The sequence below is a fragment of the Boleophthalmus pectinirostris genome, unplaced genomic scaffold, assembly GCF_026225935.1.
Source record: "Boleophthalmus pectinirostris isolate CB_2022bp ecotype Guang Dong unplaced genomic scaffold, ASM2622593v1 HiC_scaffold_21, whole genome shotgun sequence".
Lineage (NCBI taxonomy): Eukaryota > Metazoa > Chordata > Actinopteri > Gobiiformes > Gobiidae > Boleophthalmus > Boleophthalmus pectinirostris.
In genome coordinates this window covers 16,112,048-16,136,256 of record NW_026571175.1, presented here as the reverse complement: position 1 = coordinate 16,136,256, position 24,209 = coordinate 16,112,048, and the positions used below count along the sequence as shown (strand labels likewise).

The window sequence follows — 24,209 nt, the reverse complement described above, 5'->3', positions numbered from 1 at the left end:
CAGTCCAGCAGAGGGCGTGTGGAACCCACTCACAACAACCCCATGCTTACGACTTACAAACTACACACTGAGAGATGTAAATTGTAACGGAATCTAATAGCTTAAACCGGAAAAGCGTTGGTCTTTGAAAATAAAACACCTAAAAATAAAAGTGAAAAACAGCTACCATACACATCTATTTATGTCACAACTTAGGACAGTATTCTTTCCGATTGCGGAAACGTGCATTTGCGTTTAATGATAGTCTAATGTGTCTTTGGCACTGTCCGTGTTTACGTAAAGTAAGGCGTCGAAGTTTTACTTTGAAGATCTTTAGAAATCCAAAGAAGCTGAGCGGTCACTTGACGGGGTGGTAGAGTTCAGTGACTCTCCAGTGTAGTCTCATTGCGGGTCAGAGCTCCCCGTAGGCTGGAGCTGTGGGCTTTTCTTCATTATTTACAAGGCAGAATGAAGAATGACAAAAGATTATGACAGTTGCCAAATATGCCCTATAATTAGGCTATTGGATCGACAAATTCTACTGAGCACTTAACAAAGAATAACAAATAAAATGGATCCTTTGCAGAATGGGGAAAACAGTGAGGAGGACGCCCAGTGCGCAGAGGAAGACGAGGTGGATCCGAGAATTCAGGTGAGATCGTTGGCTCCTGGTGATGTGGGAAGTATCTGAGCATGCAAAGTCCACCTAAACTCACGTTGGCTATTCTTATAATATATCCTGCCTAACGCATGTTTCAATGTATAAGTGCTAGCCTGACCCGTATTATAGATTATAGGAGTTTGTAGATACGTGTGGATATTGAGAAGCTCTTCGTTGTATTTGGCATATATCAAACTCTGTTGTTCTTCTTCTTCACTAACTTTTACTTGTTGTGTGTAAACAGGGAGAATTGGAGAAGTTAAACCAGTCCACGGATGACATTAATCGGTGGGAGAGTGAACTAGAGGTAAGATATTTTAATAGACCTAATATAATGCCTGTTTCTGTACAGTTTGTGTTATGATTCGTACACCGAAAATCTCTTTAGCAACAGTCATCACATGAAGTGGAAGTGGGTGTAGGCAGACTGCATAACAATGTGGAAAAATTGAAGCAGAAGACTTAATTTTAGGAAAATTCAGCAAACCCAAAGCTTAGCAGTTTGGTCTCAGCTCTGGACATTGCACAGGCCTACTTATTGTGTCCTTGAGCAAGACACTTCTCTCTTATTTTGCTAATGTGTTGTTTGAGGGATGTGTGGTGGTCTTTAACTATTCTATGTAGGGTTAGAGAATCTGTTTGTAATTAGTGTTCTAAGTCTAATGTGTATTTTTTTGTATTCAGACTCTTACTTTCTTTTGTTTATTTATTTTTCATCTCTCACAAAATTCTCTATTCTATAACCTCTTCCCCTGGCTATTGTTTCCATCTTTATCTAAAAACAATTCTAGTGGAGGGGTTTATAGCAGGGTTATGTACGATAAATGTGTGGCAATGCGGTTACTGTTCAGCAAAGCAAAACATTCCACAGGCGGCCCATGTATTTCTCCACAGTTCAGCCTCTTCTGGTTCTCATTAGGACTCTTCCCTCCGGTCCAAACCCCAGCCAAGTAAATTTTGAACCACAAACCACCAGAAAAACCTAGGAAATGTGGATCGTTTTTTTCTCCTGATCACAGGATTGTTAGTTGTTGTTGCCCACATTTCTTACTTTGATTTAGTTTGTTTCACAGCTTTTGTGAGAATGATTCATTAAAGCGTAGGATTTGCTGGTGTGCTGTGATGAGTTAACATTGTTGTACTGTATGAAGTGGAGGACACAGTCATAACTGGTTACCAAATGTTTTATATATTATGCCTACTTACACCCAATGACATTAGTCATTCATTTTTACTTTGTTTCCAAAAATAATTTCTTTCTGTTATACTAAATTTGTCTAACTTCAAGGACAAATTCTAGTAATATATATTATTAGGTTCTTTTTTTCAGACCAAGAGTTTGTTTGTTCAGTTTCGGCTGCTCATTCGCAGTCTTCGTCAGAGTGGTCACGTGATGTTTCCACGTGATGTTTCTGTGACATGTCTCAAAAAAAGAACCTAATAACATAGATTATCGGCAGACCAAATGAACCACTTTGGACAAATTCTAGTAATAGTTGTGACAGGAAGTCTTGTAAGCTTACAGTTGTTGTATAACATTTTGTATATGACTGCTATATTTCCAAGTGCAATTCCATCCAACTAATGCATATTGTTGTGTCTTTGAGCAGGACACTTCACCCCCCTTGCCAGTATTTGAATGTTGTGTTTGAATAACACAAAAGGCTATTAGCGCAGATTGGCATGTGTGAGGAGTAGCCTTTTGAACAACTATGATAAACTTATCAGTATTGTAATGTAACAACAGAATTATTGTTACTCTTTGTATGGAAGGCATTTTTGTTTAGTGCACTTATATCTGTATAAGTTATTGATTGAATACATTTGAAGTAGCATTTTTTTTTTGCTTAGTTTAGAAAACTTTAATTATCCCCCGAAGGGCAATTCTGTTTACACTCACAGTTAGCAGCATAAAAGACACTACACATACAGCTGTTCACACAGGTCACATGCTGCTTGTACAATATGGAGATCTAACCTGGGCATAAGTGCAAATGAGACATAAAGTTTCAGGAATATTTTTTTTATTCTCAGTGCATTACAAAACAATGTTGAAACAATTAAAATAAATGCAAGTATAGTGTATTCAAAACCATCAGTCATTGTGATAAAGTGAGAGACTCAAGAATGTGCAGAGTGCCCCCAGCTATAGGCTGTTTACCTGTTCACCTCTAGTCTGCAGACTAACGGACTAACATGTATATAATTTAAACTGGAGCATAACAATCATTACTTACACTTGTTTTTTGTGTCAAGGGGCATTGCGTCTTAGACAAGTGACAGCCTGTCCACAGTGTATGAGCTCATTTCTGTAGGGATATGACTTTAGGCCTGTGTCACTATCAGAGCAGAGAGCAGTCAGTCAGGAACCAGGGTGATGTCAGAGGAAACGTGTGCTTCCCGCTGCGCCCTCTTTTTGACGGTGTATCATGTAGTTTTCCTCCGCTTTTCCAACAGGACGCAGCTGCTGTCCATTCTAACATTGCACCACATCATCAGTATTATAATTGTGCTAGCTAGCATTATGTGGCACAGAATGAAGGTCATGAAAGCTTGCTAGGATTTTGAATCGGTGGTGTGTTTTCCTGCCATGTTGGGCTTCTGGTCTGTTTTAACCAAACTGCCACATCTGCCAAATTCTACTGTTATAATTCATATTTATATGAGTAAAATAACTCAATAACTTTAAATGTGTTATCTTATAAAGGCAACTTCTGATTGTCCAAGTATAAAGTAGTTCAGTTACACAAAAGCTAAATAAATACGCATGACTAGTGTTACCAGAATTAATTGTGTTTTACATGTAATTTTCAAAAACCAACAGTGAAAAACTACTCATAATATCAAGGTACATCAGTGAATTAACAAATATAAATGGTAAAAATGTGTGCCCTTCTTTGTGCAGGACTACCGCCAGCGTTTCCGGGCAGTTCTTGTGGAAGCGACACTGAAGTTGGATGAGCAGATGAAAAGAATTGGGAGAGCTGTGGATGACTCTAAACCATACTGGGAGGCTCGCAAAGTGGCTCGACAGGTGAGAACCAATCTGGCAACCTAAACTCACATGTGCAGTATAGTGTCTGAGCTGCTGTGTGTGAGACCAGCAACTCGGTGATGTGGGGATGACAAGTTTAAAGAGCTTCTTAGATCTACTTAAAGGGAGCTCTGTCACGTGTAGCCTATTTTTAGCATCCTTTTCACCTCTGTTCATTGACACTGTAAAACTTAATTTCAGCACATTAAGCAGCAAAAAAAGAGTCAGAGAGGAGGCATAGGTTAGGTGAATATTTTTAGATGCATCTTTTTCTTTTGTAAAAAAAAAAAAATATTTATCAAGAACTTTCTCAGAATTATGTGATCTGCATCCTCATACTTTTTTTTGTTTTAAATCGAATACAGGCACAGAATATGATTCATACTTGATTAATGTTGAAAACTAGAAACCTATTTTTGTGTGTACCATTGTATTTAGTAACAGTGTATTGGTTTAGACAATGTGTTACTTTAAATTATTATGCATTACTATTTATTGTAAATATTTTAATTAAAAAAATACTATTGGTGACAGCTGAGAAAGGAATGCTGCCCTTATGGTCCAGATCGCCACTTCTAAACTTATAAATCCCATTGACTTAATCAATGTACCAGCCTTTCAACCTCCTAAACACTGCTCTTTGCTTGCATGTGCAAAGCAGTAGCCTGTTGTTCCAGATGGCATGCAGGTTATTCTTTCCAAAGGTCTTGCCAATGCCCTGCACCTGCCCAAGGACTCTTTGATTTGACTGGACAGTGTCAGATCTTTAGTTTTAACCAATACAGAGGTGGCGTGTTTGTCATTATTCATCCTGACATTTGTGTGTCACAGGCCATAGCAGAAGTGTCTAACTAAAATAGCCTGTGCATAACTATGTGTTTCTCTGTGCGATTACTGTGCAGTTGACATTTTCCTCCTGTGAACGCTAGGGATTATGGGAAGGTTCTGATATAGGATTAATCATTTTTATTAATTGCAGTTGAGTTTGTGAAAGTATGATATCAATGGACTCTGGCATATTGTATGGCTTATGACTTATGGATGAGTGTTTAATTTTTAATACATGACCTACTTCAAAGGGATTAGATTCTTAGCCCCAGTGACCCCAATGCACAAACACAGTGAAGTCTACCCCCACACATAAACCAGCCACTCTCATCCCCAGCCCCCACGCCTCTCCTCTTTACATTCCAGCACTTTTGGTTTGGTGCGCCTGCCAGGAATTTGCCCATACTGTCTAATGTTTTCTCTTCTCACTCACAATTTTTATGTGCCACCACATGTCTGGCTTCTAGACAGTAGTGTTGTCATGATATAAATCCATGTTGATACTAAGAGAAACATTTGATATTCAATACTGAGATTTGATACCACAATAATTAACAAGAACACTATTTTGTTTACGTATGGCCCTTCGTAAAACTGTAGCACTCTGTAGATACGATGAAAACAGGTTGTGTTTTATGGGGGAACATGCACATAAGCAATTGCTTCATCCTATTCCTTTTGGGGTATGTAGGCCTCTCACGATAATTACTTTTTCTTTGCAATGGTGAGGAGAGTAGAGACACTTTTATAGCTAATTAATGGCTCTTTCTGTCATTTACTGGTTGCAGCTCAGGCTTTTTAAGTACATGTCTACTATTTAAAAATCGGTTACTTGGTATTATGTTAAATATTATTATTTATGTCAATATATCTCTGTAGCAGTATATAGCGCTTTGAAATTTTTTGACAGTATGTATGAATGTAATTTAAACAAGATGTAAAAAAAAAAAAAAAAAAAAAAAGAAACAACTAAACTAAACTTTTGTTACAGCTGCAGAGTCCTAAAACACTTGTAGTCATTGTAATGCATGACACACTATAATATAATGCGCCCTTTAACGCAGTATGCTAATGAGGTGAATCTGCTATCATTTACATATCCCCTCATTCCCAACTGCCTCCTGTTTACACATAACATTGGTATAGATGATATAATACAGACACAATTGTACATGTGTGTTCTTGTCTGTACATGCACATTACTCATGTTACCACATCTCTGCCACATTAAAACGTGCTTAAATGAAAAGAACAGTTGCTACTTTAAGAACATTCTGCAGTTTGGGATAGGAAGTGTCTTGGAAGGAAGTCATGGAAAAGACAATACGATGTGGGTGACATTTTTTCTGCAGTTTGACATAAATCTGTGATGGATGCCCCAGCCAATTGTTTGTTTCTTGTCGAGCTCATCAAATATCTATTATCCTCCTTCTGTTTTGGTGGGAGTCCCTCTAGTTCTGGAGCATGGGAAGTGGGTTGCAAAGAGGAATAAAATGACAAGATTTTTCATTGCAGTTTGTGTGGGATGGCTACTATCTAGATTCTAGACACTATCGTTTAGGTCTTTGGTATCTTTACAATTACAGATATCCTAGCAGTAAGATGCCAGCCTTTGTATGGAGCTTGAGTCTTGTGAGAAGATGCAGAGGGGAGCTTGCTTGCGTCACTGTGCTAACCTTATCTTGACAGTGCAAGGAGGGTCTTGGTAAAGAGGTTAATGAATATGCTGCCCTCGGAGGCCATGAGAAAAACGGAATACCGTACTAAATACTATAAACAAAGATACACAAGGATCATGGGGAGGCCATTTATGTTAAAGGTTGTTGAATTAAATAACTCACAAATTTCATGGTTTTCTTCAACAGTTCTTGAATATGGTTTTCATCTTTATCTATTTGTTTTTATTAGATATTCTAAGAGGTAGTTAGAATGTTTAAAATAAAAAGAAATGCATATATAAAATTTTAATGCTACAAGGCAGCAGATTTAAATCAAGTAGCAATTTAGACAGAAAAGAGTCTGTAGCCATAGGATGAGGAAAGGGTCGCTCTGTACATTTTTAAAGTCATAAATTGTTAGATGACAGTGAGTGACTTGACCATCTAACCCACCACTGCAGAATACACATGTTAAGAAGATGTCATTGAAAAGCTGAATAAATAAGTATTTCCAAAGTTATGACTCTGGTGCATTAATCATGGCCTGTGTGTCAACTGAAAGAGTGTGGGTTCAAATATGTTGAGAATGATGAGAATAACTGCTCCATTGATTTGACTGTTGGTAGGAAGCGCCCACTGACAGTGTGTCAGATTGACTTAATGATTTTCTTTCATCAAGGCTTCGAACCACAGTCCTCACAGTGTGTGTATGTGTCCTTGTCCTGCTCTGGCTGTCATAAAGAATCACCCACAGTTCCTTCACTATGAATATAGGTCATAAAATAGGCATGCTTAGAGAAGTTGGATTTAATCAAACCAAGTTCACTAACACATTTTTTGTAAGTCATTTCCTATTGCTACTTGCTCAATGTATTGTTCAATACTTGATAGGAACAATATATTATGGGGCTCATTATTTATTGTGTGTAAAATATTGTTGTAAAATGGGGAGATGGGGTATTTTTGTCATAACACAATAAGATTTGGGCTGTGAAAGGTTGAATAAGTAACGTATATGGCCAATTATTATTGGTTAATTCTGTTATTTGTGTGTTGCTGCTCATGCCTTTTAATGATATGGTTCATTTAACTGAGAATATCTTGCATTATTGTTATTGAGTTATTGAGAAGTAGTTTCAATATTGTTGTTTGTCACAATACTTTTCTGGACGAATTTGGTATTGTTACAAGACTACCTATTGCAACTTAATCTTCCTGTCTCACCTGAAAATGTGCATTAATGTAAAGGTAGTGACTCTTATTAAAGCATTTACCGTGCTCCACAAATTGCTTACTCATAAATGATTTTTTTTATCCCAAGACCCATATATTACTCACATAACCGACAGCAGTTTGAGTAGTTATTGTGTCAGTGTTATTGTGCAATTTCCATGTTTTTTTTTTTTTTTCTTAATGTGCATCTGTTTTTTGCATGCAGGCCCAGATTGAAGCCCAAAAGGCCACTCAAGAATTCCAGCGAGCTGTGGAGATCCTGAGAGCAGCTAAAGAAACTATAGCTCTGGCTGAAGAGAGGCTGCTGGAGGAGGACAGTCGCCAGTTTGACTCTGCGTGGCAAGAGATGTTAAACCATGCTACACAAAGGGTATTTCATCATTGATTTAGATTTTTAAAAAATCATAGGGTATTTTTGAGTACATTGTATTATTCATTCCAGGAAGTTGGACATAGATAAATGACTGAAGAGCAACAATGTGTTAATTGAATAAATGAAAGTTAACACAGATACCAAACCATGTAATGCAAAATGATAAGCTTGTCAAATACAGTTTCAGTTCATTTTTCAGTCTTTTGGTCAATTCATCTGAATGCCTTAACAATGTGAACTTTGAACAGAATCCTATTAAAACACAACTCGCAAATCTAAGCACAATCTGATTGCTTGTCCAGAAAATGTGATATTTTTCCCAAAATGTTCAGCCCTAATATTTAGTGATAATATCAGAAATATATTTAGAAGGAGTGGTTGAGGAATATGATTGTTCTGATACTGTGTTAGCGTTTATCACATATTTGCCAGGTGGTCAAGAAAGAGGCAACCCGACATGTCTATGCCAGATTCATTCACTATTCACTATTTCTGAAGTTAAAATGTTCAAAGAATTGCAAGCTCAATCAATTTGGGTAAGCAGGCTAATCTCTCTTATTACACAGGTAATGGAAGCCGAGCAGGCAAGAACACGCAGCGAGGCCGAACACCGAAAAACTGCGGCCAATTACAACTCCTGCATCAGTCATATGAAGCAGCTAGAGAAGAAACTTAAGCGCTCCATCAACAAATCAAGGTTTGTGTTATGCCTTTCTGCAAAGTACTGTATCTAGCCTCGCTGTGGCCTCAGAGTGTGGGGGAATGGGAGAAAAGAGGCTGCACTGTGATGAGGTCCAGATGTTTTTTGTAGCCGGCCAGTGTTGGGGTGTGCTCAGTTTGTAAGAGCCAAGGAATGCTGCCTCTTACAGGCCAGGATTAGCAAACTCCTCCAGCTATTCTCCAGTGACAATAAATGGGGGTCCTGCCATTCACTTTCTCTCCTTTTCTCCCTCTGCAGGCCATACTTTGAACTGAAATCCAAGTATTATGTCCAACTTGAGGTATGTATTTGTTTTATATGGTAGTACACTGTGTTCTGTGTTCTGTACAAATGTAATCACATGTGCTAAATTAAGTTAGGTGGATCTTAAAGGTCCTATATTACACAAAATAGATTCTTGTGAGCTTTAAACCATGTTAGAATGTTTTTATCTAATCAAGAACATACCTGGTGTTGTGTTTTGTTTCATTCACACATTTGCGTAACACTTTTATTATTAGTCGGTCTACATCTCTAAAACTCAAAAGACTCTGTTCTGCCTTGTGATGTCATGTAATGATAGTTTTCAAGTTAATAGCTACCTTTTACCTTTAGTTCAGTAGAGATTGGCAATTACAGAGTTGAGATCATCCAAATGACTCTAGTGAAGGTGTATGGAGTTTAAAAACACAGTGGAGCACTTCCTGTATTACCACATGTCATCACAAAGTGGAACAAAGTGTCTTCTGTTTGAGAGAAGAATTCAGTTTACATATGCAAAAGTTGATTAAGTGTACTACATAATCTACTATATAGAACTTTTGTCACCACACTAACAATACATACCACTATTTACACTGACCTTTAGGTACATCAGCAAAACATTCAACAACCAGCATGTTCATTGTGTGAATATTAAACAGACAGTTCGGAGATGAGTCTTCCAAATGCATTTCAAACATAAATGTCCAACATATATTGGAAGAAATATTTTGATTATGTCCTTTCTGAATAGTGTAACTTTCTTTTTCTTGCAGCAACTGAAGCGCCAAGTGGATGACCGTCAGGCTAAGCTAGTGGTGGCAAAGGCAGAGTACCGCACAGCTCTACGTAATTTGGAAAGCATATCAGAGGAGATCCACGCTCAGAGACGTTCTCTGGCTCTCGGCACCCGAGAGCAGGGCGTGGGTGCGGAGAAAGATACCACCCAAGAGGACATTGACAAATTCAAGATGGAATCAGATGGGTTATCAAGTAAGTGTGAATGTATCATATTTAGCCATCAAAAGGTTATTATGATAATACAGTTTAAGAACGTCTAATTGTAAAATGAATTAATCAAAATAATGATATAGTAAGGGGTCTCCAATCTATATTACAATATATTATATATAATATAATTACAGTATATTACACTGAATAATTAAAATCTGATTAATCACATAAATGTCTAATTGACATTTATAGTTTATGTTTATAGGCATCTATATATACCCTATCTCAAGCGAAAGTCGTTACCTTATATTGGCCCAGTTTAGTGCAACCCCTAAAAGAAGTAGCTCTCTGCCATTTTCATTTTGTAAAAGTATGTAGTATGTAGGTTGGACACCCCTACAGTAATACGCCTCAGAAAAGTGAGATAAGGCAATAAATAAAGCAGAAAAGCATAATTATAAAAGTTACAAAGTAATAAACCATAATTTTCTTATTTTAATTTTTTTTTAAGTGTCTTTTATTATCAAATTTACTTTAAAAGAAATTTTAAAAAGTAATTTCTTAATCCCAATTCTGAACTCTGCCCTGGAATCACATGCTTTTTACTGAAAGAAGATTGGCTTTGATGAATCTCTTGATTAAAGAGACCCATATCACTGACAATTAGAAACAATTGAATCACTATCTTGATTGAAATTTGATTAATCCCATCGACCAAAATGCCTGTTATTATCCCAGATGCTTGAGTGGTTTTAACATTTATGTAGATATGTTGAAATATAAAGATACTATTAGTTTTGATGTTATGTATTTTCCAGTGGGTTGTAATGTGCTTGTGTGAAATCACTCCCACATTTACCCTGTGTATTGTGCATGTGTTGTAGTGGTGTCCGTGTGCATTGATGAAGAGGTCAGTCAAAGCAGCTGCTCAGAGGAAGAGACAGACACTTCCTCTACTCCTTCGTCCTCATCATCCTCTACGCCCTTGGACATGCCCTCCCATTTCATGTCCCCACCCCTGTCTCCCCTGTCCCCCTGTACCAGCACAGTGGAGCCTGAGAGCCCCTGCAACTCACACAGCCCAGATTCCCCTGTCCTAGGCCCTCGCAGCCAGTGCAGTGGGGCCTCCTCTCCAGACTGTGACCAGGAGAGAGGTGTGTGACCCTCATTCCTCATGTCACTCCCAATGTATGTGTGTCAATATTTAAAGATGCACTGCGTAGCGTTTCCAGTGGAGGGTCTGCTATCTGCTTGTCTACATGAGGATGTTGTTCCACAGTATAGATTAAACCTATCTATCACAAGGGAAACAAGCAGGTTACAGCACTACGCTACAGATCTGTGCAGAGTCGCCCCTGTTCACAGAAGGCATTATTGTATTTTTGAGCAATCGAAACACCTATAATGAATAAATGCTAGATGGATATTTTTAATGCCACACCATGGAACATACCAGGAAAAGCAATAACATCTCCATTGAGACAAGCAGGTAGTGGACCCTTCACCAGAAAACTCGCACAGTGTACCTTTAAACTTCACCCAAATGTACAAAAAATACCTCATTATACTAGAAATGCTCTGTACAAAAAATATACATAAATATTATGAACTTGGTGAGCAGATTGTTTTAGCATTAATTCCATGTTATTGTTAAATCAACTAGAGTGACTACAGTATGCCTAATCTTGTAAAATCATTAATACGTTAAAATAATGGATAAGATTATATATTTTTTTTTTCTTTTTATCGATCAGAATAAACTGTGCCAAAAAATAATTTGAATGTCTTTTGCCTTTCCTGTGTCTTCCAGGTGACAGAGCAGAGGGCGCAGAAGTGACTCTAGAGGCAGGCTTAAAGAAGCTCACATTGACTGTAGCACAGAAAGACTCAGGAGACTCTGGTGAACAAAGTGATGACTTTAGGTATGTGAGCCCAGAGGTTCCCCTGTCCAGCCCATCTAAACCTCTTCTGCTCCTTAACAGTGTCTGAACTTCTGTTAATGTGATCACCATCATTATCCTCAATGTTAAGCTTAAAGACTTCGGGATAAAAGAAACCTTTAAAACTGTGACCTGGGTGTGCATTAAAGATGCATGACATTTTTTTAACGTTTTAGCTACATAGTACATCTGGGCTTCCAAACATGTTCAGTAAAATAGATCCAACAAGTCTAATATTCTAAAGTATAAATGGACAGTACTTCTTCAATACTGTCCTACAATAAGTTGTTCATGATATTTTTGTACACAGCCATAAAAGTGTTAACTGAACCAGCTTTATTCAAAAAGCATACAATGTATGACTCATGTTTTTAAATGGGTCTTTGTGTGGTCCTGCACTGATTTTAATTTAACATTTCATCTACAAAGTTGTTTTCTGCAAAAAAGTTACCACAAAAGTTAACACATTTCTATAGCTTATAGAGTATGCAATTGACTATGCCAGTGGTTTATTGATGCAACACTAAGATTTTGTGTTCTTGTAGGCTTAAGTATTATATAGTTGTTTATTGTATCACTCCATTCAAGTTAACATGTTAGCTATGATCTGAAGGAAGTTGAAGGTTAACATTCAGTATGCAGTCTAAATAAACCTAGATCCACTGAGAGTAAATACTACTCATCTTCCACTAAGATTTGGATGTGTTAAAGAGATCAGTATCTGATTGCTCATTGATATTTTATGTCAAAAACCCATTTGAACAAATAATCTATATTTATATATGTATAATTTTGTATATGACATTGTTGTGGGATGAATGTTGTTAATAAATGTGTTTTGTAAAACCTCTGGCACTTTCCTGACATCCTTTCAGATCCAATAGGCTCCCTATAACAAGGCAACACACAATGTATCAATGTAATTACAAAATATAGCCTTAATTACATAATATCCTGCACTATTCCTCCTGCTGACTGTTTTCTTGCCCCTTTATTCACAGCTGAAATGGTAAATGATCCACATTGCTTGCTGTGTGCAGAATAACCTCATGACTTAAGTTAGCAGCCTGACAACATCAGACTTGAGTTAGGTCACTCGAGGTATGCCCTGGCTGCATCGTGCCTCTGTTTGGCCTGTATGCACATGGTTCATAAAACGTGCTGTTATATTTTGCTTTGTGCTTTCATCGTCATTTAATATAACAAAAGGACATGCAATTAATGTGCAACTAATATTATGGGGAATTTTCAAGTGATTGCATATTTTGAGCCTGACAAGCGGGCCTATATGCTTTTTGCCTGAGAATACACACTTCTTCAATACATTATCAATCTATATAAAAAAGAGAGAAAGAGATTGAGATTTGTCAGGCAACTAGCTGCTCTTCTAAATAATATTAACTTTCTTTGTCTTTGTTCCCTGGTCATTTGTATTAGATGTTAGGTGTGAATATAGCTAGTTTTCCAAAAAATAACAACACCCCGACCCCAGGCTCCAGCACCATTGTATTGTCTGATAGTGACATCTAGTGATAGCTATCTGTATTGCAACAAATGCCAAACGCCATCAATGACCAATAATTACAGTCTAGACTCTGCCAATGATCTGCATTAAAAAATAAAAATAAAAAAAAAGTCATTGATTGTCGTCTCAGACAAGGCCTGCTGTTTGCCTGCTGTTAGACGTAAAAAAAAAAAATGAATGAAGAAGAAAAACAAGAAATGAAAAGAAAAACGTCGGCAACTTTACTTGACGGATTAGTGAACACATGCCTACATTTAAACAGTAGTGTTCTGTACTTTAGGCTATAGGGTACTGATTACATTTATTTTAACAATCTTATTAGGTCTTTTCTTAGCTTTTAGAGCACGCTCGTAATTTGTGTCATATGACATTAATCACATGACTCCAATAGCTAGCAATCGTCTCCTTGTCATTGATTGGCTGGTAGTTCTTGTAGACGTGCTGTGATTGGTCAAATGAGATTGTCAATATCCTGGTTAAGCATTTCCCCAATAAATAGCGGTTTACAGATGTTGTAGGACGTTTTTAACTTTTATTGTCTATGGCGGTCATCGTGGTGTCGTAGATTGGACTTCATGGTTTAGTTTTGCTAATATTCTGCGTTTAGTCAATAGAAACCATGCTGTGTTGGAGCCATGTCGTAGTTTTCCTTTTGTGCACCGTCATAGGTAAGTCTAATATAGCCTATGTACTATTGAACATTTGTTTTCAGGCATTCAGTCAAGAATTTCAGGCAGTCATTGACCTTCTGTTGAGAGCCGCTTAGTGGAAGTGGCTCAGTGTGAAAAACGCAACATTGTTTTCTTTCACCTACCTACCTGACGCCTGTCTACCTCAAACATTTTTGTAACACACTTCACACCACATAATGGCTGAACATCAAACAACTATGTCCAGTATTTCTGTGTGTGTTAAATTAATTAAATTTTCATATTAATTTTTGTTCCTGCTCTGTACTTTCTGTAGGTATCAAGGGGAAATCTGTCCCTCCACTTCCAGATTTCGGCCAAACGTATCATGTTAAAGGTAAAAAGGGTGCATTGTAAACTTAAATTAAATACATTTTATATGATATTGTGCATTTCCAGCATTCTTCACATTGCATTCACAGGTGTAATCTCACTGCCTTATGCTGAGATCCAAGAACCATTTGAGGCCTGGTTGGACCTAGCTGCCAAATCTAGTCGAATTGACTACTATCACGGTAAGCTACAACAGCATATCCAAAACCTGACTTTTATCACATGATCAGTGATGTGAAACCAAAAACTACTTGTGTCAGACCAGTGTGACTAGACTAAAGAAAACAGAAATGAAAAATGTCGAGTAAGCACTAATGTTTTTTTTACTTTCTTTTTATGGAAGTATAAAATCCAGCTTCATTACATTTGCTAAATTACAAGTAAAAATCATTTTGTTTTTGTTATTTCATAAAGGGCAAGTCTCAACCTACCAGCTGGGGGCAGATCAACAGTATGGCACTGCTTACAAGATCAGTCCAGAGACTACTGAGACCGAGCTCAATGTCATGAAGTGCTTTCAGGTTAATGGAACCAAAGATGATCTTGTCAAACCACAAACATCATTACCAGATATACAAGGTTTCCAGGTAAGAGGAGAGAAGAATATGAAATCACCATGTGCAGCTTAAGTCTATAGATTGCTCAAGATGTTCACTTCTATTTTCATGAACAATGTTGAATTTAAATTTACATTATGTTACTTTTCTGGTGTCTTGCCCGCTACCCATTTCTCTCCATAGAGATGTTATTGCATTGCCTGAATGGTCCATAGAATGGTAATAAACTTATCCATCTGTGTGAACAGTGTTTGACTTGGCCTGCTAGCACCACCTGCTTGTCTGTGGAACATTCGGCTATGCAGTAATATCTCAACGGCAACAAGCATGTGGCAGACCCTCCACCAGAAACTTTCATATTGTACATTTTTAAAGAAACTACTCACTTTTTGTCTTTTAGTTTCTGAGGATGGAGTACTATGGAGGATCTCTGTGTGAAGTTTGGCAGAATGTCACAACAGTGGGTAATAAGAAAAATACATACACATTGTGGGTGACCCGCTCCGAGAGTGGACCTGATGCCCTGCCTTTACATTATGAGATGATGGGATATAACACCCTGCTGGGCTCTCACTATGACAAATACCTGGTGGACTACAAAGAATATAGTGCTCATGTGGACCCCAAAGTCTTTTCGCTTCCTGAAGGTATCCAGAAATGGCAAGAAATGCTGTACTGACTTTTTTGTTTGTAAGATTTAATACTTAAATAATGTTTTATACCTCAAGGTATGACTTGTGGAGGATTCCCTGGGCCTGGAGTGGAACACCATATACTTGCCAATCCAATGAAAGAACTCATTCACACATCTGCAACGGGTCACACACAGCACATATTTAACCACTTCAAAGAGAAGTTTCAGCGACAGTACTCCAGTGAAAAAGAGCATGAGGAAAGGGAGCATGCTTTTGTGAATAATCTTCGGTAAGTGAAACAATTACAGTAATAAGAAAGCTTTTATGAAGGAAAGCACTGAGTTGTCTCTTGTTGCTCTTAGCTAAAATAAATGCATGCATAAATATTTCAACATTAAAATTTTAGGTATGTCCACTCAAAGAACCGAGCGGGGCTCTCTTATGCTCTGGCCCTAAACTCCCTGTCCGATCGGACCATGTCAGAACTGGCCGTGATGAGAGGAAGGAAAACAGGCAAAACTCCAAATCGTGGGCTTCCTTTTCCTAGAGTTTATAGCAACGTGAAAGTGCCCGAGTCTCTCGATTGGAGACTTTATGGTAAGTATCCATCAAAATATGATAAATAAGTTTACAACAATTATCATTGCTTGATTGTATATTTTATTTTCAGGTGCTGTAACCCCAGTGAAGGACCAGGCCATCTGTGGCTCTTGTTGGAGCTTTGCTACCACTGGAACCATAGAGGGCGCACTTTTTCTGAAGGTGAAGTATTAAGAACTATCTGGGATTTTTTCCACATTCCTTAATGTTTTCCTGGCTTGGCCATTTTGTAGAATTTCTTTAGCTTAAAAAGGAAAGAAAATAATAAAATGTAGATTTCTCTTACTATTCAAGTAAGATGCCTACAGTTATTATGTCTGCCTTCCACATTAACATGAGAATACCTTGGTACGGCACATTAGCAAGATGACAACAGTGGATGTCTTTGTGGACCTCTTACTGTGTAAGCAATGAAATTCCTTTTAATGTGTTGCTGGGCAACACTTAAAGGAACTAGTTAATTGTGAGATTTGCTCACACCAAATTCAAGTGACAAACTCTAGACTCCTTGTCTGGTTTAAAATGGAAATGTTGTTAATGCTTGAGCTTCAGCAGTAGGATTTTGTAATGAAATTACTCAGGTGAACAATTTACAAGGTCACTAAAATATACCTACTGTTTAAACTAAACTCCTCTAGTTCATTTAAACATGTGTTCTAAATTTTAGTTTTGGCCAACTATTTTCTATAAAGCTGAGCCTTTTCCCTGTAGATGGCTCTTTTGCATGTAGAACTGTTTCAGCCCTGGCGCCTGGCTGTTGGAGGACGCTCCCTTTAATCCTGAAAACAATTACGTCAGTGGGTGACCCCAAATAACCAGTGGGTATACTGATGATGATTTTTTTTTTTTCTATTTTGCAGACTGGTTCTTTGCAGGTCCTGTCCCAGCAGGTACTGGTGGACTGTTCCTGGGGATTTGGGAATAATGGCTGTGATGGTGGTGAGGAATGGAGGGCATATGAGTGGATCATGAAACATGGAGGGATTGCCACAACAGAGACATATGGAGCTTATCTGGGAATGGTAAGATGATACTCTCTCTCAACAATATTGAATTGCTCAATTGCAGATGTTTTAAAGTGTTGCCCCTATCTAAAATTCCTTTATTTTAGTATGTTTGTTTTAGTGTGCTTTGTTTGTTAAAATAATGCAATAATGATTGTTTGTTGCCAACAGAATGGGTTTTGCCACCTGAATAGTTCTCAGCTCACAGCTCGTATTCAGAGCTATACCAATGTGACCTCAGGTGACACAGAAGCTCTCAAAGTGGCGCTCTTTAAAAATGGACCTGTTGCTGTCAGTATTGATGCATCACACCGATCATTTGTTTTTTATAGCCATGGCGTCTACTATGAACCTGCTTGTGGTAAGATTTTCAGTTTACTAACATGTTAAGGGTGAATTTTATTTGTTCAGATCTTACTTTTTTTTTTTTTTTTTTTTTAGGAAATACCACAGATGCTCTGGATCATGCTGTGCTGGCAGTTGGATATGGCAGTCTCGATGGGGAGCCCTACTGGTTGATTAAGAACTCCTGGTCCACTTATTGGGGAAACGATGGCTACATCCTTATGTCTATGAAGGACAACAATTGTGGAGTAACCACTGATGCCACATATGTGACTTTAGCCTAGGCAGAATAGTATGTCTGGGTTAGGTCTTAAAGCCACCGTAGATGCGTTACAGTGGACTGTTAAATATTGGTTTTGAAGTTGCCTTATGCTTAATGTAATTGGTGTTTTTAGTTTTTGTAACAAATTCCTGCACAAAAATTGCACTCAACTGATTTTAATAGGTTTATTATATATGACTGAAAGGCCATCACTTTATTACTAAAGGCACATTAGTTGTTTTTAATGCAATGCATTAAAATGAGGAAATAATGAAAGAAAGTGATACAATAAAGTTTATTTTATCAATGAGACCCATACAAAATGTATTTAATTGCATGCACTTCAACTCATGCTAACTTTTTCAAGACTAAAAGATTTTTTTTTAAAAACATTCTGTAGTTTCAAACAGCCATGCTTTGTGTAACATTCTGTAGTTTGAAACGGTCTAGTTTCAAACAAAAACAATGTCTATCTCAATTTTTAGTACAGGTAGATGTGTAAACTTAAAACAAAAGCATTTTTAAAATAGCACCACAGTAATTCATTGTAAACATCATACTGTAGCCCTTTCTTAAAGAGTGTAAATACACAAAACACTGCATGCTACAAAAAGTCAAAAGGTATATGCTACTAAAATATTGACTATAATGTAACATTCACATCACAGAAAATGGTACAGTAACAGTCAAAAGCTATTTGCTTTATTATATATAGATATATATAGAAAACCAAAAAAAAAACAATTGTGCGTTTAAACTTGTTTTCTCTCCCTTGTCCAATATCATCAACATTGGCACAAAAGGTACATGTAATGAACCTATCAGCAGAAATGGAACAAAAGGCTTAAAATAATGAAACTGTAAACCGACAAATACTGAGTGTTTTTAATCAGTAACAAGAATATTATTATAAAACCAGCTTGGCATCAGAAAAGACAGTCATTCCTTGTGCTTGTTCTTTCAGTGGATAAGTTGGATAAAAAAACATGGTTATTGCATAGAATGTATTGCATAGAGTGCAGTGTGATAAATGTTTGAAGTTGGTTCAGCCTTTTCTTTTAATGAAATGTAAAAAAGCAATATTCTACATATTGCTTCTAAGATGATGTTCCCCTGTCTTGTCTGTTAATTCACACATATCAGCTGGTACTTTAAGTTTTTCAATGTCAGCTGGTGTTCTACAGAAAAGAAAGTTTCAGAAAGTTACACAAAGTAACTCAATATTGAATTATATTGCAAATCTTGGAGAGCTCAGGATTGTATTCATTTTTGCGCTCTAACCTTGTGTTCCAGTTCTCCACATCTTCCACAGTGTCTGGTAGAGGTTTGTCAGCAGTTTCAGGCAGCATCAGAGCCAGCACAGCTCCGAGCACAGGCGCAGTCCCAAAAATAACCAGCGGCGTGGTGGGACTATGGCTGTGGATCATATTAATAATAGGTGCCAAAACACCACCCATTCTGGCAAACATGCTAGACACACCAATCCCTGTTTGGCTGAAATTTATAGACATAAGAAATCTATGTTAAATTTCACACATATACAAGAAACTCCAACGTTTTCTCCAGAGGGTTCCTACCGAAGGACAGTTGGGAATATTTCTGCAGTGTACACATAGACTACAGCAAAAGAAGCGGTGATCCCAAATTTTCCCACCATGGCAAGACCAGTTAACATGTTGGATTGATCTATGAGGAAAATCACAAATATATTACACAGAGAAAGTTTGCTGTCTGATTCATTGGGCCAACATTACCTGCAGGAACAGCTAGCATGAAAAGACAGGCTAGTCCTCCAACAGCCAGAAAACCACTCTGAGAAAAGCGGCGGCTGAATGGGAGGACAAACAGAACTATGGAGCGAGCTGGAATTTCAACCAGGCCAAACACAAACTGAGTCAGATATAGGTTTGTGCCCAGTCTGGAGACTCCCAATGAGAGGCCGTAATACACCAGCACATTCACAAACCTTAAAAAAAATAAAAAGGCATTTGTGTTTTGTCGGCATAACACTTTACAAGGGACCTTGTAACTGAATTACCAGATGTAAAACAGGATGAGGGCTCGTTTTCTCATCTTAGGAGTACGCACAAGGTCCAGTGCTGTGTGACGGTGCTTGCTTCCACCTCCAACCTCACATTTTTCCACCTAGGCATAAAGAGCATTTTCACTTTTTAATATATTTATTGACTGTGCACTGTTCTTTACACATATACAATACAGCTTTACAGTAATATAATATAATATAAAATAATATAATGTAATGTAATGTAATGTAATATAATATAATATATAATATATAATATAAAGAACCAAAATGAAGTATCCACACCACAGTATTCATGCATGATATCAAGTGTAAAGGTTTTACTAGATATAACTTATATGCCAAGTTCCCAGGAACTTGGAGCTCCTCCATACGCCACTAGATTTAACTAGTGGCTTTGCATCTGTTCTAGTTGGATGCGACTCCCACTCAAGAATGTACACTTATCTAGGACAGAGTTGTGTAAATCTGACTCTCAGTTGTACTGGAAATTTATACTCAGCTAAACAAGAGGTCTGTTTCTCGTTTGCTCAAATACAAGGTGTTTTTTGTTTGTTTTTTTAACTTTTTCTTTTCAAAATAGTAGTAAAAACTTTTATCATATAATATTTCTATAACCCTATTCATTGTAGTGACTTTTGTACAGAGACCCACTTGCAGTGTGGGGGGTAACTCCCGGCCGTTCACTAGTGCAGCCTTGCGGAGCAGTGCAATGGCCTCGTCTTTTCTGTTGTTGGCCAACAACCACCTGGCGGACTGGGGAAGCACCCTGGGAGTGTAGAGGCAGAGGTGGAGTGGGAAATGGAAGGATGCCAGGAATGAGAGCAGAGGAGAGCATGAGCTTCACAAAGAGTGCCTTTAAGCACTCTCAGAAAAAAACATAAATACACAGTGAGTGTAATGTTTAGACACCATATATAGAAAATAAGCAGGAAGCCAGGGGCCGATATTGCCAGTTGTAACTTTCTCCAGTCTCGTATAAGGTAAGCTATGCCTGCTATCATCATGTAGCCCAGACCAAAGGCATAGTCGGTGGTGATGCCAGCCAGCATGCGTCTTTTGGTGCATGTCCACTCAGTACCTTAAAAAAACAACAGATTGTGGGGTGGAGGGAGGAGGGAAGAACAGGACCAAGGTACAGGGTTAAACTGAGGTGGTGAGGAGCACAGTGCAGTGGATACAGTGGTAAAGGTAAAGGTATATTGTGGGGTGTGACAGGAAACAGGCAAAGCAAAATGTCAAATTAAGTCAAACCATGAAGGTGTAATGTACTACAATTGGCAGCTTAAAATTTGGATTCCACTGAAGTGGCGCCAGAAAATAGCGATAACTGCGACATTACAATTAATGTGATATAGAGTAGCCTCTATTTATAGACACTGATATTTGGTATCTCTTACACTTGCATTGTAAATGAAGGCCTGGTTCCTTCATTTACAGCTGGCAGCTTCAAGAGATATTTATATAGTATCATTTGCCATGTAAATTAAAATGTGTAATGCACTTTAATTTATGAACTAAGCTTGCATGTATTATATTGACATGTTATTTGTGTGTCAGTACCAAGTACAAAAGCATTTATGATGACTCCGGATATTGTTGCACCAACAACAAAGCGAAGCATCACATAAACAGTGAAGTTTGGTGCGAAGGCCACAGCCACTCCAAACACTGTCTGGAGTGCAATGGACAGCAGCAGGATGAGGCGCCTGCCATACCTTTGGGACAAACATAAACCCAAGATTAGAGTTGTGTAAGCAATGACACACTTAAACTTTCAGAGGTCCAAACTTTTTCAGCCCACCAAAAACTAAAAATGTCAAAGTCAGAGTCAGTTTCTTAATGTTGAGTCATATTACACAATAAACAGTAATTTTGTGAATAAATTCTGGAATGGAGGCAACTGGAGGCAAAAGTCAAGTGGAACATATTGCAATTTCAATTAAGAACATGGGATTAGCCACATCACAAAATATGAAAAATGAAGGGGATTTGGTAAGTGCACTCAAATGCATATAGGTGATATCAGACGCTGGTTTAGAGGCATTTACAATAATTGTATAATTATTGTATTTCAGTGCATTTGTTTATTTATTTACTCCATCAGTCTGTTATTCCTGGAGTCCAATTTAATAAGAGATCATGACACTTTATTTCCATGTACATTTATATATTATTATTTATAAATGGCATATTATATCACACATACTTTTGTGAAGCTCAAATATAATTTCATCCTTTGTAATAGAAAAGTAAACTAACAGACAACATTTTTACCCTGTAAATTCAAAATGGTTGCTATTATTTTGTATTTAGATGTGGTCTATGATGGTCTATTTAATCTGATTCCAGTCACCCATCTTCCATAATTTTGAATGTTCTGATGGTTTTCAACACTATGTGATTACATAATATTACACATGAAAATTCAGGCTTCAGTAGGAGCAAGGAGGATCCACTAGTCTAATATAATAATGGTCTCTGTTGTGGAATTTACTTGAGTTGACCACCAAGTAATTGTGGGGAACTGGGTTTGCCTTGGAGGAATACTATAGGCAATAGACTAAGAACATTATATGCCCTCCCTGCATGCAGCCATGCTTTGATGCTGGGTACAGCACTGCTGAATCTTTTTTTTTTTTTTTTTTTTAGTACAGCATAACATACCTGTCTGCAAGAGATCCAAACACCACTGATCCCACCAACAACCCAAACATGTAAATGGATGAGCCAATACTGTTCAGCCGGGCATTTTCACACACCAAGTCCCACTAGTGGATGATAAAAATCACATCAACGTTAGTAAATGAATGTATAGTTGACATAACATTCTATCCACTGGTGCAGTCCAAACCATATTGTGAGAAAAGATATTGAAGGTCTGACACAAGAGACTCTTGTTCTTATATCAGACTAAATGTGATATGAAAATTATGAACAGTTTATTAGGCGCGCATTTTGCTTATCAATGGCCTTTTTGTTAGTCACTGTATTATTAGGCTACAGTTTATAATTCTATAATTACCAGGTGTTACCTACATAATATTTCACTTTTTGTCTGATTTTTGTGTGCACCACATGAGATGGGTGTATATGATCATAAAGCTATAAAGAAAGTGACTCTACCTCAGTGACTGTGGTGCTTTGGAATGTCTCATTGCTGTAAACCCATCCGTGCACGCACCGCAGGGGAGCTGAACGGTTGTCCTGCAGAGACCTCTCCGACCAGGAACACGAATCCTCGCTGGAGTTAAGAATAAGCGGAGTGTAGTCAAATGTCCCGTTGCGCGCAACCGGGTCAAGGCTGTCTCGACATAGATGTGGCGGCGTGGCTCCAGTAAAGATGCTCACCATCATATGGAAAGCAAGCAGCACATTTGGTAAACATATCCATATATACAAAATCTTCTGGTATTTTCCGAACCCTCCAACAGCGGCTAGGATCTGGTCAAAATTCATTTTTGGTTCTGTTCTGGAGGATTGGCTCGACCACAACTGCCCGTCAAGCACTTGCTTTCCCGAGAAGGTAAATAAGGTAAATCAAATCCCACGTGATGGTTCGTCCACTCGCGAGCTCCCAGCTGTGGGGCAGTCCTTGAGTTACAAAATATACCCCCTGCCGCTCCCGCCTTTGATGGTTACGCTCCATGTAAGTCCAGCGCGCGCAAATTCATATGAAGTGCAGCTACCATTATCCGCTTTGATGCACAAAAACTGGTTCAAAGCCCATCTTTGTGTGTGTTCTCTTTGCAAGTGAAAAACAGCCCGAATAGACGAGTTATTATAAGCGAGTCTAATCATAAACATGTGCGTGTTCGTGGCAGATATTACTGGGCAGGGCCAGAGCATCGGAAGCAGCTATGAAGATTATTATATATATATATATATATATATATATATATATATATATATATATATATATATATATATATATATATATATATATATATATATATATATATATATTTTTTTTTTTTTTTTTTTTTTTTTGTCGATCTGTTTATTAACCGTGTAATACATGAGCTTCATAATTTTCTCAAAGGCCGATTGTTGTTTGTGCCAGTGAACCCCTTTCATAAATGTTGCGTACATCTTTGTCATAAAAGAGACTATGCTGCCACCTGCTGTCCACTGTTTAAAAAAGGTGATCTAGGGCCATTGCAATTAAAGCCCAATTTATTTCTAGGCTATTTTTATAAGTCATTTTAAAATATATCTATATGCCTAGGCCTTAAAAACAGCTTTGGATCGTGACGCGCAATTAGTTTATTGGATTGGAGAGAAAGATCCTTATAACATCAGACATTGGAGAGACGGCATTGCCTAAATTGGCTGAATAACAAATTGTCCTAGGTGCATAAAAAGCAAATACGTTAGGCCATTATAGCCAACTAAATAACGTAAACCCAAAATGGGCCATGTTTGTAGGATGCTGATTTATTTTTGAGACACAGACCGGAAGTGAAAGCACGTATGATTGCAAAATTGACTGAGGTGTTTAGCAGAGGAGACAGAGCCGCAGATCGTTAACAGAGCCAAAGGGACATGGCTGTAGGACGACAGCGGTGGACCGGGCCATGGGCGATATTCTACA

The 24,209-nt window shown here is 37.8% G+C and overlaps 3 protein-coding genes across 3 annotated transcripts; 2 read left to right on the top strand and 1 right to left on the bottom strand.

Annotated features, from left to right (window-relative positions):
- The first annotated feature begins 361 nt into the window (after positions 1-361).
- On the top strand, positions 362-12,471 carry sh3bp5a (SH3-domain binding protein 5a (BTK-associated)). Its single transcript, XM_020932535.2, has 9 exons — positions 362-631; positions 885-947; positions 3,546-3,674; positions 7,599-7,763; positions 8,333-8,463; positions 8,725-8,767; positions 9,504-9,720; positions 10,566-10,835; positions 11,492-12,471. Exons 1-9 carry the CDS (start codon positions 551-553, stop codon positions 11,668-11,670), a joined length of 1,278 nt encoding a protein of 425 aa, XP_020788194.1. The 5' UTR covers positions 362-550; the 3' UTR covers positions 11,671-12,471.
- Positions 12,472-13,610: 1,139 nt separating this feature from the next.
- On the top strand, positions 13,611-17,948 carry zgc:110239 (uncharacterized protein LOC550326 homolog). The gene is made up of 11 exons (XM_020932534.2): positions 13,611-13,814; positions 14,113-14,172; positions 14,258-14,350; positions 14,583-14,755; positions 15,126-15,372; positions 15,454-15,649; positions 15,767-15,957; positions 16,031-16,122; positions 16,821-16,982; positions 17,136-17,325; positions 17,406-17,948. The coding sequence occupies exons 1-11, from the start codon at positions 13,766-13,768 to the stop codon at positions 17,591-17,593; spliced, it is 1,641 nt and encodes a 546-aa protein (XP_020788193.1). The 5' UTR covers positions 13,611-13,765; the 3' UTR covers positions 17,594-17,948.
- A 379-nt stretch (positions 17,949-18,327) lies between these two features.
- si:dkey-166k12.1 (solute carrier family 22 member 13) lies at positions 18,328-23,181 on the bottom strand. Its single transcript, XM_020932859.2, has 10 exons — positions 22,742-23,181; positions 22,283-22,386; positions 21,179-21,333; positions 20,528-20,696; positions 20,270-20,384; positions 19,610-19,716; positions 19,326-19,537; positions 19,149-19,257; positions 18,853-19,065; positions 18,328-18,749 (listed from the first exon to the last, which is right to left on the bottom strand). Exons 1-10 carry the CDS (start codon positions 23,072-23,074, stop codon positions 18,656-18,658), a joined length of 1,611 nt encoding a protein of 536 aa, XP_020788518.1. The 5' UTR covers positions 23,075-23,181; the 3' UTR covers positions 18,328-18,655.
- Between the last annotated feature and the right edge of the window lie 1,028 nt (positions 23,182-24,209).